Here is a 13,667-nt window from a genome sequence, read left to right as displayed (position 1 = left end):
AGGCAAGGTCCTTTGCACTATAGGTAAGTTATCTCCCACCCAAGTTAATAAAAAATATGTAAAGTTCTTTATTTTTCAAAGAAAATGCCCAATTACAATTTTGAATTTCATTATTAGTAAGTTAAGTTAATTAGAGTTGGGTTTACTCGAATGTGTCTTTAAATTTGAATACAGCCATATCCCCAGTTATAAAAGTATGTGCATTCTTATGCAACCACATTATTTCAGATGTTTAGCTACCATTCTGAAAATATGTCTCTCTTTTCAATCGAGTTGTACATGTTAAAGGTCTATTTTTCATGGTCTATCTTGCGCTCAATTTTTAATATCACGTAAAAAAAAATGCATTTGAAAAGGGGAGTCTAGGCTTTTCCTATCCAATGTAAAACAACATTGTACAACAGAGAAACGTTAAAACGTTGAGAATTCCTTAGAGGAACTTCAGTGAGGCAGAGGCGCAAGAAATTCACATTCCCAGAATGCTTAGCGTCTATAGGCTTTGAACCGGATATCCGCCTTTTTATCCCGTTTTCTCAACAACGTGGTGTGCACTATACGGACAAAATAGTTGCATTTTGTTGTTGCGTTTTTCTGTGTCTTTTCCTGACTGTCGACATGTTCCTGCAGTATTACCAAGACGAGAATGGAGACAGAGTCTACACTTTGGCGGTAGCGCTTTGTTGTTTTTCCGTCATATTATTAGCGTGGTAGCATTTTCCTGTCAACCTCCCTTTGAGCCTGCTTACGATAGCACTAGTTTCGGTACATCAAACTGAGTTTTGTCAAATATTTGGGCTACCTCAGTCACATTGAAGTCAACTGTTAGGGACTTCTCAATATGATGCGTTACGGCACGACAGTTCTGTGAACTACAACCACAATGATGACCATTGAGCTAAAGTCTTAAATGAGTCATAATTGGATGATCTGTGTAATCATATTAAAGCAGAAAAAAATACTGCTATCAACAAAGATGTGTTTTAACCTCTTAAAGTTTAAATCCTAATATTTGCTCCATGAAATTGTTTTAAATGACCCTCAACATTTTCTTTTCATTTGGTAGAATTTTTCCTGGCTGCAATGTGGGCGTTAGATTTGTGCTCTAATTAAATCCAATAAAAATATGGAAACGTGTGTGTGTATACGTGTATTAAACTGGCTTTTTTCCCCATCCCCTATTGATAGAAAGTGGCACCTAACAAGCGGCCCACCAGCTCGGCCCACCCAGCCCGCTTCTCTCCAGATGACAAGTTCTCACGACACCGAGTGACCCTGAAGAAACGATTCGGACTTCTGCTCACCCAACAGCCTCGACCTATTCTCTGAATGCAATCCCACCAACATTTGGAGGGATGCCTGAAATGCATGAAAGAGAAGGAAACATATGAGATTGCAACATGCCAGGACTTGTCCAGAATTCCTCTCCTAAAAGTGTGTTGTACGATGTTCACATCGCAATGCTTTTTTGCAATGATTGTTTTTTTTTAAATACATTTGGTTTTGTGTTAAATCTATCCAGTAAACATGAAGAGATAAGAGCACCTGTAATAAACATGATACAACAAAAATCTACCGGGTAGTTGTTATTAACAGGATTAGTTATTTGCCTCAGCTGTGTAAACAGCCTCTGTTCAAACAAGGTTAAACAATGTTCTAGATGGATAAAAACAGTACTTTAAATATTTTTTCCATCCGCGGGGCGGGGGGGGGGGGGGTTGTCACAGACAACAGCAATATTGACAACACAAACACTCCTGTTAGCATAGTGCCGACAAAAAGAGCAGCATTGAGGACGGATTAAAAAATGGAGAATTCAAATCTGAAGAAAAAAAAATCTGTTGCCTGTTTTTAAACAATTTTTACTATTCGACATTCTGGTATCACATGGAAGACGAGTGATTATAATTTTTGTATGATTGATTAGTATTTTTGCACTGGAACATAAGGACCCAGTCGCAACTCCGGTTGTCGGCATTTCCCACCGTTGATGTGGTGGCATCGCATCTCATTGGTCAACAGCTTCAAGGGGCGTGACCCTGCTGCCCGTCAATCAGTGGAGTGTGTTGAAAGTTCATTTCGAAACTCGCTCTTCTTTAGCTCGACCAGATAATCCCTATTTACACGTTTTCCACCAACTGAGCGTAGCAGAAGGCACCTTTCGTTTATGTCAATGTAAGTATGATACAAGCTTTTTTTAGTTGACCTCCAATGTGTGAAAACGTACACTGCGTGTTTGCCGTAATAAGTGCTATTGCGCTTTAACCCGAGGTTGACGTAAACAACAGGAGGCGGCAAACATAATGTTGAAATGTGATCGTTTTTTTAAAATGTTATGTCTTGAATGATGCTGCCACCCGCGCCTGTCACATTCGTTGACGCGTGGCTAATTTCTAGCAAGAACAATGAGTACTGTAGTTGCATTTTGAGGACCAAAATGCAGTTGTCTAATAAGGCTCATCCTTAGTGACATTTTGCCCTTGTCTTCCTTGGCATAGGATGGCCGCTTTGTGTCGTTCTGTGGGTTTTTGCGCCGCTCATCTACACACAACCAGTCGTTCCTCTGCCAAACAGCATTACAAAATGTTGGTGCTAGGTGGAGGAAGTGGAGGAATTGCAATGAGTGCACGCATGAAGAGGATGTTGGGAGCTGAGAACGTGGCTGTAGTGGAGCCCAGTGAGGCAAGCACACCTCATGACGCAAAAGATTCATTCTTCTGACTTGTGCACCGTGATCCAAATGCTATTTGACTCTTCAGATGCACTACTATCAGCCTCTGTGGACTCTGGTTGGTGCGGGTGCTAAAACTGTTGCTTCATCAGGAAGGCCCACATCAAGCGTTATACCATCTGGTGTCAGACTGGTGAAATCTAAAGTTGAGGAAATAAACCCGGATACAAACACTGTCCGCACTGATGACGGAACTGAGGTATGTTTGCCTTATTCGACCTGACCGTATGTGTTTAAGGCTATAAAGATTTTACCGTACAACTGTTATATTTAATGATGTGACCTTCGCTCCCAATTGCAGATGTCATATGATTATCTGATTGTAGCGCTTGGTTTGCAGCTTCACTTTGAGAAGGTGAGGATGTGCTTTATTTCTTTAGCTTTTAGCTGCATCTCACCCACCTTGTTTTCATCCTCTAGATTAAAGGGCTTCCTGAGGGATTTGAGCATCCAAAGATTGGATCCAACTATTCTGTTGAAACTGTGGAGAAAACTTGGGCAGCTTTACAGGCCTTCAAAGAAGGCAACGCTGTGTTCTCCTTCCCAAACACGCCAGTTAAATGTGCTGGAGCGCCACAAAAGATAATGTACCTCTCAGATGCTTTCCTCAGAAAAGTATGGGAATTTTGCACATTACTAAAATGCTATCACTGTTTCCCAAGATTAATATTTCATGTGTTTTTTTTGTGAAGACAGCAAAGAGGGCAAAGGCCAATATCGTTTACAACACATCGCTTCCTGTAATTTTTGGGGTGAAGAAATATGCTGACTCACTTTGGGACATCGTGAAGCAACGTGATATCAAAGTCAACCTGAGGCAGAACCTGATTGAAGTGCGCGCGGATAAACAAGAAGCTGTGTTTGAGAATCTTGACAAACCGGGCGAGATTACAGTCTTTCAGGTAACGCTTTTCAAGACAACAGTGCCACAATTCACTTTAGTTTACACATTTGTAAGCAGAGTGGATTAATTTTTAAACTTAAATGCCGTTGAGGCTGCATGGCATTTATAACATCTCCCTCAAAGTTCTGAGGTTCAGTTTTCGTGCGATTTGTGACAAGGCCCAACGCTAACATTCAAATGTAGTTAACCATTATGAAAACAATAAAACACTCAGTCTTAACTTCAAAGGAGTTTGGCAACAAACTTTGTGACGACAGGTAGGTTTTGGCAACTTCTGGTGTAAATTCTTCCCTTAACCAGCGCGCCTGAGGACACTTTGTCTTTGCTTGTCCACCCTTTTGGTTTGCCAGTTGGAATTTACATTTCTTAAGTGGAATGCTACTTCATAAAAACAACAAGAAGGGACGTTTCAACCAAAACCCCAGTACCTTATTAACAATTTGTCCTTTTTTTCCTATTTTAGTACGATATGCTTCATGTCACCCCACCCATGGGACCCAACGCTGTGATAAAAGGCAGTCTGCTGGCTGATGAGGCTGGCTGGTTGGATGTCGACAAGGAAAACCTTCAACACAAGCGGTACCCAAACGTGTTCGGCATTGGAGACTGTACAAACTTACCGACTTCAAAGACGGCTGCTGCTGTCGGTAAGTCAAGATTTGGTGTGAAATGTGGCAGCACCGTACTGCTGGCTCCGAGTCATGTTTGTTTTACTGATTTTTGCAAAAGTGATTACAGTGTAATTTGTTCACATAGTGTTAAAACAGACTTCACACTGAACAACTGAGCTTGACAACACAAAAATTACTCGATATAGGTTTTATCATAGCTTCCTGCTTACATGCATTTAAGATATGGCTTGACTGTGATATTTCCATCGACGTGCCACGAATGGAAGTCAACATCTGTTTTCTCATTTCAGCCGCACAGTCTGCAATTCTGAACAGAACCATCAAAAAGATATTGAAAAATGAAAAACCAGATAAAAAGGTAATGAATTACTCCGTGTGATTACATCATTTCAGGATGTGGATGGACTCTATTCAACCAGTTAGCGTTGCGATAAATGTTGTTTTCAACATATACCTTGCTCTCGGTATAGTACGATGGCTACACATCATGTCCACTGGTGACCAGCTACAACACGGTCATTCTGGCCGAGTTTGACTACAACGGTCAACCACTGGAAACATTCCCCATCAACCAAGCCAAGGAAAGGAGGCTCATGTACCACATGAAAGCTGATGTGATGCCGCATCTCTACTGGCATGGGCTCCTCAGGTATGTTCTTACATCACCAGATAACACGAGCTGCTTCCAATTATATATCTGTGATGTTGTATCTCATTCAGGGGCCTATGGGGCGGACCAGAACCATTCAGGAAACTCCTGCATCTTGGAATGAAATGATTGCGGATGATGAATCATCAGTGGGCATATTTGAAAAGCCGCTTTTCCTGAACAGGATATATGTAAGCTTGAGCTTTTATACGAGCAAAGAATAAAATGGCGTTTCTTGTTTGTATTCAGCTTCTCTTAAAGCGAGCGTGGTATGCTAAATGAAGAAAATAATTCCCTCACCAAAGGAGTTCACTTGCTAAGCATCAGCTGCTTTGTTTAAAGCCAAAACAAATATATTGGCGAGAAGACTCGCGTACCACAGCATTAGGTACACTTGTGTAATCTAATTGGCCCCTTCCTTTACAGTAAGATAATAAATGTGATTGACACAAGCATTGATTCAGTAATTAAGGAATACTGTACAATAGTAAACAATAACGTTGAATTTTGTTAAATTATTACTCATCTGACATGGTTGTCGCAAGAATCAAATGACATACAATGCATTGTAAATGTCTTTAATTTTATTGCTATTAATGTGACAATTAGTTCTGTTCACTGGATCCCCCCTATGTAAACTTCATTATAATTCTTTCTCATTGTCATCAGTTGAAATGGCTTTTGTTGCACTGTACAACCAGCTCTCCGTAAGGCTTTTGGTCTGAAATTGGCTGTGGGAAAATAAATTTTTTTCACAGTTTAACTCGCAATGTGAGGATTTTTCCAAGTTGTGTAATTGTACGCTGACGTCAAACATTGGTCATTTTTGCTTAATCACAGTCAGTCTTGCTTGTATGTCGCAATGTGTATCCAATCATTTCTATGTGAACGAAGGCTAAAAGTCTGCCACTGTTTTTAGTCTGCTCTGAAATAATGCAGTTTCAGAAAGTGATTTAAAGGTGACATTTTTGTTGGAGTCCAAACAAATGAGAAATATTTTCAAATTGCCTTCTGGAAAAAATAACGGTGATCACCTGTCATTCACAGTACTAACACCTAAAAGAGGCAGACGAGCATGAACTTCATTCATGCCTGCGGGCTGTTTAGATGGCTGCAAAAGATACTTGTACCTTTAAGTTAGTGTAGAGGAACATCTGGTGTATAAAATGAAATGCGATTCTGGAAGGACTTGGTCTTTGGAACCGGAGGATTACAGTTGAAGTCTCACTGTGGACAAATGCAGAATGGCAACAAAGTCTTCCTGTCCTCTTTGGATGTGTCGTTGAGCAAGTCGACCCAGCTCAGCTATCATAGTAATCTTCGTGCACACTTTTCACTCTGACATCTCTTTATGCACGCCGACACGTGTGTGATTTGGATCTTTGTTAGTTTTGCAACACATGTAAAGAGCAGTCTGGGAATTGTATTTCCCCTTGAGGGATTATAGTAGGTAAAATAACACATTAAAATGATCTCTTATTTTATATATCATGTTGTTTATTGTTTTTAAAAGCCTGGTGCGAAAGCAAAAAGTCAAGTATCTCCATATTCGGGACCAAAACAAGAGCAATGTGTGCCAAGGTGACTGTGACATGGAGCAGAAAATGGAGTTGACAATCACAAATCACACAAAAAATGGAAAAAAAGGACATTAAAGATGACGAGTGTTGTTCTGAATATTTTCATGTTCTCCTTTGACACCAATTTTAACTAGGAAGTACATCGTACAATGCAGGCAGACAAAAAAGGCTGTTAATTGTAAATGTGCTAAAAGGGCTGCTAAAAAATTGACAACGAGCTGGATTTTGCTCCACGGCCCATAGTTTGGACACCCCTGACAAATTAGAGTATTACTTGGTTCAAACCACTGTTCCACAAGCGATATAAGAGGTGTCATGTTGGGATAATTTTGTAAAAAAAAAAAAAGACAATGTGGATGTGCTTTTTTTTCTCTTTAATGCATGGTAATCCGATCGGGACTCGGCATCAGCAGATCCAAATGTGATCCGGTCATGCCTACACTAAACAATTAAAGAAAATTGAAACAAATTAGAACAGTGAAAATGTGTGTTGGGCTGAAATAAGATTGCTGTTTTCCTGTGAGTGGACGGTGGACCCCCAAGTAGTCGCGGCGGAGGGACGGGAATAGCGAAAATCTGCGTCAATTGAAATGCTTTGGGGGTGAAAAGTAGCGCCCTCCCCCCCCTAAAAATATTCAGAAAACTTAATAAGCTTTCAGTATGTATTTTCCACGAAAATTTGGGTTTGCTCTGCTCCCCTCAACAAAAGAAATATGAAAAAAAATATTGGGGGGGGGGGGAAATCAGTGGATAGGTGAAGCTGGGTGTGCCATTGTGCCTCGTTTCGTTCAGATTAATCTTTTATTTTGGTGGTACGTATTTCTTCCTTTCGGTTTCTCCTCGTGTTTTTGTAACTGCTGTCTAAAGCGGACACTGGTGGAAGCCGTGTCGAGAGTGCGCTCGAGGACATCTTCCCTGTGGACTCACGCCACGTTGGTTCGTTCGCGCGCGCGACTGTCGCATTCTCGCGCGTACTCGCGCATGTTTGTGATGAGGAGGAGGCGGGAAATGGCGTCTGCAGACATGGCCGATCTGTGACTACAAACTACCGACAGCGACAGACGCCACTGGGCGAGAGCAAGCACTCCGACCTCAGGCGGGGGCTGTCAGGCAGATTCCCAGCCGCAGAGCTGAAAACGCCGCTGGACGTTTTGGAAGGGCTTCGTCCATTTTCTGTGAGTACAAGGACGGCGTCAACATGTGTAAGCGGAGTAGTGTTTGTCCCCCTCAGCTTAGCTTGCGTGCTAGCAAGCTGCTAGCCAGCAAAGGGGGCGTAGTCTAATGGCTGAAAATAGTCGTGGAAGGAAACAAAACAACGCCAGAGCGTTGCGTTGAGAAATCTTGCTGATTTGACTGCCAATTCAAGGAGCTTGTAAAAAGCACGGTTGGAAGTGCTCCGTTATTCAAAATGTCATCGTTTGCCTCGCGGTTTGTTAGCCTTGAAGCTAACCGTGGCTAAACGAGTGACGGAACTGACCGGAGGTACCTGGCAACGTTGACATATTGACGGACGAACATTGAAAATAAGTCGGGTATTGTCGCGGTCCCGTCGACGCTCCACTGGCGTTGATTGTACGCGTCAAGTTAAGACAGCGGCGGGGCTAGCGTAAACCATCGCTGACGTCTCTGGTGTCCGATTGTTTTATGGTGTAGGTATTTGGCGGTGCTGTTAAAAGCACATTTAAGAAGACGTTAGGCCAGGTGGTCGCAACTTAAAGTGACCACACATAACACTAGGCACAATTCGCATATCTATGAACAGAATTTATCCTCCAAGTTTAGTGATGGAGACACGAGGGAGCAACATGAGGCAGTGTTGACATCGGCTGCGTCGCAATGGAACCAGACACTAAAGTCATTCTGTCCCAAGCGTTTTTTTTCATAATTGAACTTATGCTTCATTTAATATTAGAAATAAGACGAACATGTGTTTCCATAAAAACACCTGGCTTTTAATACGGATTTTCATAATATTTATAAATTCAGATTTTACTTAAATAAAATAGTTGTTAGAGCCTTTTTGTAATCTCTTTGGGGGGCGGGGGTGCTCCATGTCCATTGGTATGCAAAGTGTTGCAAAAAAAAAAAAGATTCACTTGAAATAACCGAGTAACTGTCATACGCATGCAAAATTAAATGGGTTTTTATTTTGTGCACCTCAACAACCTTTGCAATTTCAAACACAATAGCAAACTTTGTTAAATTAATATACTGTATACATGAAAATGTTAGTCACTAACAGCACACGCTTCTAAGGCAATGGTTTCCCCCCCAAACTGTAAGTAAAACGTTCGATACCTCTTGTCAGATCCTTCTATGTGATGCTGGAGCATGATGCGGCTGAGAGCGCGTAAAGCACCTCAGCAGCCCACCTTAGGCCGTCGAGCCCCAACGTCCCAGGTGAAAAGGAAACGCTGTGCAGTGGAGGCGCACCCATTGAGAGCCCGAGGCAGAATGCCGAAGAATGAAACGGGCCTCTTGTCCACCATCAAGAAGTTTATCCGGGGTGACCCTGTCAAGGTAGGCTTCACAATACACACAACTGATTTGTAATGATGCTTTCAGATATTATACTGATTAGTAATGTCTTCTGAACCCTGTAGAGAATGAGTAATAAACAGTCATGCTTATTTAATGTTTTATTTCTTCATAATAGTGTTCTATACATTCTTTCATTTTAGTCACGTACAAATAAATAAAAGGTAAACGGAAATTAGTTTTTGGGCTGGAACGAATTGATGACATTTCCATTCATTCCAATGGGAATTATCTCGTTTTACAAGTCTTTCTGGTGACAAACAGGGTCACGGAACAAATTCAAATCATAACCCAAGGTTCCACATTTTTTTCAACATACCACAGCTCTGAAGTGTTGCAGAAGCTTGAACGTTGAACTTGAATGAATCGAAAAAGGGTTTGTCTCATTGCGCTCCTGTTTTTAATCCTTGGTAGGTGGAGCCAGATATTCCTGCCAAGAGGAGTCGCATTGATTGCAGCGGTAAAAGCGATCTCATCACTTCAGCACCACAAACACGAGGCCTTGCCAACAAAACCGTCTCTCGAGTTTGCCGAAAAAGTCCAATTAAAGGTACATCATCATCACATTTAACCTCTCCATTAATTCTGCCATGGAGCAATACTTGGTAACTCTATTCCCCCCTGTTGAATATATTTTTTTCTTGATTTAGATCCAATAACATGCAGCGGCAAACCCCTAAAACCAAATGGCAAACTCGAAGCTTCAGTTGAGGCGGCGAGCAGTCCTCCACACACCACCCTCCTCGGAACTATCCTCTCTCCCGTTTTCAACTTTTTCTCACCAGCGACCAAAATTGGTAAAACCACACACAAGTCCTTGAATTACCTGCTTGCATAATTTTTCACTTGAGTGGGCACTGTTTGTATGTAAGGAAGCATTAAAAAGTGCATTTTCCGCAAGGTCTGAAAAATGTTGGTATCCTTTATTTAGCTACGCCTGGTTCAGACTCTCCAGGCCAAGCCATGGAGGCAGAGGAGATAATGAAGCAGCTTGACATCGAGCAGGCCAAGGAAATGCCCAGCAGCACGCTCACGTCCTCGGAGGGCATCACCGCTTGTCACGGCAGCCCGCCGTTGCCGCAGAGGCTTCAAATGAGCGCCGACTCCACCGTGGAGGATGGCGAGATTGTGACTGAAAGCGACATGCCCTCGTTAACAGGTACCACCAACTCGGACTCACTGAGGCACTCTCACGTCAATGCATGTAATTCACTGCTCGGGAGCCGTGCACAAGGGTGAAGAATTTGTCAGTTCTCCAGGTGAACTGGAAATGCTTAATTTACGTGCTTCAACAACCAATTACCTGGCTGGATATTTTAATCGGCTAATATTCTGTGAGTGGCACCAAAAAAAGCTGTGGGGGGGCTTGAATACATGAACACACTACAACATAAAACATTTAAACATTCCACCTCCCCGAATAGTTTCATCATCTCTTGTACATTGAAACCTCTTCACCTTTACATGTTGCCTTCAAACACATATCATAACGCTACATAATGTCTATCTTTTCTGCCTCCAACAGCTCCTCCTGGTTGTTTGCCAGATGGCAGCTATCCACACACGATACCCTCCGCCCCCGCAGAGCCGTCGTACGAGGAAGACTGGGAAGTGTTTGACCCGTAAGTGTGCACGCACACACTGGCACGTGCATAATTAATAAGCTGTTAAGCAAAATAGCAGATAAATATCAAAGTGGAGGTCCCCGGGCGAAGTGGGGGAAATGTTATACTCGTAAATCACATGAGGAGAGAATGATTGCTGAATTCAAAAAATTATATACTGTATATAAAATAAAATAAAATAACATACCAACCACAAGAGGGCAGCAAAACCAATTTACAGAGTACATGTTAAGATTCAACTGAATTTGTCACCTGATTATCTTACTCAAGTACACATGTCAACAACAAAGTAGACTCCATTGGCTATTGCTGGTAGTAGCTGCATCACTTGCGAAGCAGAAATATACTTGATGCTTTGCAGGTACTTCTTCATCAAGCACGTGCCACCATTGACAGAAGAGCAGCTGACACGCAAACCAGCACTACCTTTGAAGACACGCAGCACGCCTGAGTTTTCGCTCGTCCTCGATTTGGTAAATAGCCAAGAGCCTCTTTTGCTCTTGGGGTCCTCTTAGAAGGAGAGCGGATGAGTTTTTGATCAGGTTTTCATTGTGTACTTTTTTTTTTCCAGGATGAAACTTTAGTTCACTGCAGTTTGAACGAACTGGAAGATGCCGCGCTGACGTTCCCTGTGCTCTTTCAGGACGTAATATACCAGGTAAGAACTCTAGACTGGTCATGTGTGGACATATTATTTCTTGTTGTTGTTAGTAAGCGTTCTCCTTGTTTTTTTTTTTTGTTTTTTTTTGACATAGGTGTATGTGCGATTAAGGCCGTTTTTCCGGGAGTTTCTCGAGCGCATGTCTCAAATGTATGAGGTAAGTTTTTTTCGGGTTTTTTTTCCCCACACCTCACAGCAGGACACTTGCTTCACTCGAGTTGCTCTTGTTTGAATTCTCGCATTATTTCAGATTATTCTCTTCACGGCGTCCAAGAAAGTGTACGCCGACAAGTTGCTCAACATCCTTGATCCCAAAAAGCAGCTGGTCAGGTCAGTGAAGTATCCCCCCCCCCCCCCCCCCCAAATATTTGTGGACAAAAGTATTGAGAAGTAAAAATTTTAAATTTTGGGATGGTGGGGGCGAAAAAGACTCAAAAGTGGTGTGTCTTCCTAATTTTTCTCAATTGCGAACATATCTTTGTTTTTAGACACCGTCTGTTTCGTGAGCACTGTGTGTGTGTCCAAGGAAATTATATAAAAGACCTCAACATTTTGGGACGAGATCTTTCCAAGACAATAATAATTGACAACTCACCTCAAGCCTTCGCCTATCAGGTAACAACTAGGACTCCTTAATTGTATGTCAGTGAATGTGCTGTTTGTCCTAAAGCAAGGTACGAAATCAGTGTCAGCAAAAGTCAAAATGAAATAAAAACTACGAAGGAAAAATCCACTCACCAAGCAAATAACCCTATCAGATGTCGGTTATAATAGGAAATGATTTGATTAACCGCTATTTGTAATTTGTATATAAACATTCTATTGTATATTGAAGATGTTTAAAGTCCCTGTAAAGTGAAATTAAATGCTTCTCAAAGCGCATTGTTACCAACCTTTTTTCTTTTTTTTTGTCATCAGCTCTCCAATGGGATCCCAATCGAGAGCTGGTTCGTGGATAGAAATGACAGCGAGCTTCTCAAGTTGGTTCCTTTCCTCGAGAAGCTGGTGGAGCTGGTAAGAGTTGCCGCTCAGCATCGTGTCCAGTGAACCCCACTTTTTACGCGGGATTACTTTGGTTTGGCCGATAATTTCAAGAGAGATGAGCAAGACAAAAGTAGTTCTTTGCCTCCATCATGTGGCATATAACGGTAATTACAAATTCTTGTGTGCGGATGTCATTCTGGAGTTTGGCACCAATCGTGGGGGTTCACTGGACTTGATTCCACCCCTCCCCCTTCCCCCTTGCATTGACGTCATGTTGATTTTGTGTCAGAACGACGACGTCCGACCGCACATCAGAGAGCGCTTTCGCTTGCACGACCTCTTGCCTTCAGACTGAGCAGCTGGCATCCGCAACAACGGGAAACCCCGCCCCCTCCCCTCCACACGGAAGGATGAATTCAATGGATTTCTCGATAAACTCCATATTGACATTATTGATTTTTCTTTAAAAAAAAAAAAAAAAGAGAGAAAAGGATGCAAAAGAAAAAGTGAAATGGATGTTTTTATCCAGAGACACTAATATTGTGACTGATATGCTTGCTGCAGCGGGCTAGCTTCTATGGAGGTGTTTTGTCTGCCATTTGGGATCGACAAAACTGAATGTGTTTGTGTTCGGCCAGTCAGACTTGTATTATAGTTACTATTTTCTTGTATATACATGTACAGATTGTGTTTGGGGTTTTTTCCCTTCAAAGTTTTTAAGTCTTATGTTGAGATTTTAGTTTGGATACTTTGGTTTTGTTTTTTAAGAAAAGGATTATATTAGTGTATTATGGTTGCAGTATGCCTGCTTTACTTCTGTGATGCTTTACTCCATTACATGCAGTTGTCAGTTTAAAAGGTGCAGTTAAAAAAAAAAGGTTCTTAATGTTTTAAGGTTCCGTAATGTAAGATAGACTAGACTCTTAAATGAATACAAAGCCATAATGGCCACTCCCTCATTTTGGAGATTTCTATTTGCCACCTTGTTCGACAAAGGGCTTTGACATCCAGCCCATTTGTAAGATGATTCCACACCCGTCAGATTTCTAAACAGGTGAACTAACGCCTCAGTTTGAGGAGAGGGAAAAAAAAGACTTAACACCAGCCATTGCTTTGGATTCCTGTTTTCTGGGACATCTGTTGGCGTTACAAACAAGTTTTATTGACTCTTGAATGATCAATCATGTTGTATTCAGTGTTATTCAATGGTTTTCCATGAAAATAAATATGTTTTTATAGGACTCTGTCTGCATACATGTACAGGTAGATGACACACTGCATTTGTGATTTGCACATCTGCCTCACAGTTCTGAGGTTCCAGATTCAAATGTCAGCTTCAGTGATGCTTGCTTTTTTTTTTGGTTTT

General features: G+C 41.7%; 3 protein-coding genes across 3 annotated transcripts; all 3 read left to right on the top strand.

Annotated features, from left to right (window-relative positions):
* The first annotated feature begins 500 nt into the window (after window positions 1-500).
* Window positions 501-1,572, top strand: nop10 (NOP10 ribonucleoprotein homolog (yeast)). Its single transcript, XM_086109905.1, has 2 exons — window positions 501-669; window positions 1,186-1,572. The coding sequence occupies exons 1-2, from the start codon at window positions 616-618 to the stop codon at window positions 1,324-1,326; spliced, it is 195 nt and encodes a 64-aa protein (XP_085966031.1). The 5' UTR covers window positions 501-615; the 3' UTR covers window positions 1,327-1,572.
* A 445-nt stretch (window positions 1,573-2,017) lies between these two features.
* Window positions 2,018-6,399, top strand: sqor (sulfide quinone oxidoreductase). Its single transcript, XM_086109284.1, has 10 exons — window positions 2,018-2,172; window positions 2,496-2,679; window positions 2,757-2,927; window positions 3,030-3,083; window positions 3,149-3,343; window positions 3,421-3,630; window positions 4,096-4,279; window positions 4,555-4,622; window positions 4,735-4,913; window positions 4,985-6,399. The coding sequence occupies exons 1-10, from the start codon at window positions 2,165-2,167 to the stop codon at window positions 5,040-5,042; spliced, it is 1,311 nt and encodes a 436-aa protein (XP_085965410.1). The 5' UTR covers window positions 2,018-2,164; the 3' UTR covers window positions 5,043-6,399.
* A 953-nt stretch (window positions 6,400-7,352) lies between these two features.
* Window positions 7,353-13,542, top strand: ctdspl2a (CTD (carboxy-terminal domain, RNA polymerase II, polypeptide A) small phosphatase like 2a). Its single transcript, XM_086109283.1, has 13 exons — window positions 7,353-7,668; window positions 8,802-9,013; window positions 9,446-9,581; window positions 9,682-9,828; window positions 9,963-10,190; window positions 10,557-10,653; window positions 11,018-11,129; window positions 11,228-11,314; window positions 11,412-11,474; window positions 11,568-11,647; window positions 11,806-11,932; window positions 12,236-12,331; window positions 12,591-13,542. Exons 2-13 carry the CDS (start codon window positions 8,825-8,827, stop codon window positions 12,654-12,656), a joined length of 1,428 nt encoding a protein of 475 aa, XP_085965409.1. The 5' UTR covers window positions 7,353-7,668; window positions 8,802-8,824; the 3' UTR covers window positions 12,657-13,542.
* Window positions 13,543-13,667: the final 125 nt, after the last annotated feature.

Source organism: Hippocampus guttulatus, chromosome 4, assembly GCF_054856545.1.
Source record: "Hippocampus guttulatus isolate MCC_2025c chromosome 4, RoL_Hgut_1.0, whole genome shotgun sequence".
NCBI lineage: Eukaryota > Metazoa > Chordata > Actinopteri > Syngnathiformes > Syngnathidae > Hippocampus > Hippocampus guttulatus.
This window is presented reverse-complemented; position numbering and strand designations above follow the sequence as displayed.

Excerpts from the sequence above, each read along its gene's own strand:
- nop10 (XM_086109905.1), top strand. The coding sequence starts at position 616 with ATGTTCCTGCAGTATTACCAAGACGAGAATGGAGACAGAGTCTACACT. Across the intron at positions 670-1,185 it reads ACAGAGTCTACACTTTGGCG|AAAGTGGCACCTAACAAGCG; the intron begins GTAGCGCTTTGT and ends CCCTATTGATAG.
- sqor (XM_086109284.1), top strand. Across the intron at positions 2,928-3,029 it reads GCACTGATGACGGAACTGAG|ATGTCATATGATTATCTGAT; the intron begins GTATGTTTGCCT and ends TCCCAATTGCAG. Across the intron at positions 3,631-4,095 it reads GCGAGATTACAGTCTTTCAG|TACGATATGCTTCATGTCAC; the intron begins GTAACGCTTTTC and ends TTCCTATTTTAG.
- ctdspl2a (XM_086109283.1), top strand. The coding sequence starts at position 8,825 with ATGATGCGGCTGAGAGCGCGTAAAGCACCTCAGCAGCCCACCTTAGGC. Across the intron at positions 9,582-9,681 it reads CCGAAAAAGTCCAATTAAAG|ATCCAATAACATGCAGCGGC; the intron begins GTACATCATCAT and ends TTCTTGATTTAG. Across the intron at positions 11,933-12,235 it reads CTCAAGCCTTCGCCTATCAG|CTCTCCAATGGGATCCCAAT; the intron begins GTAACAACTAGG and ends TTTTGTCATCAG.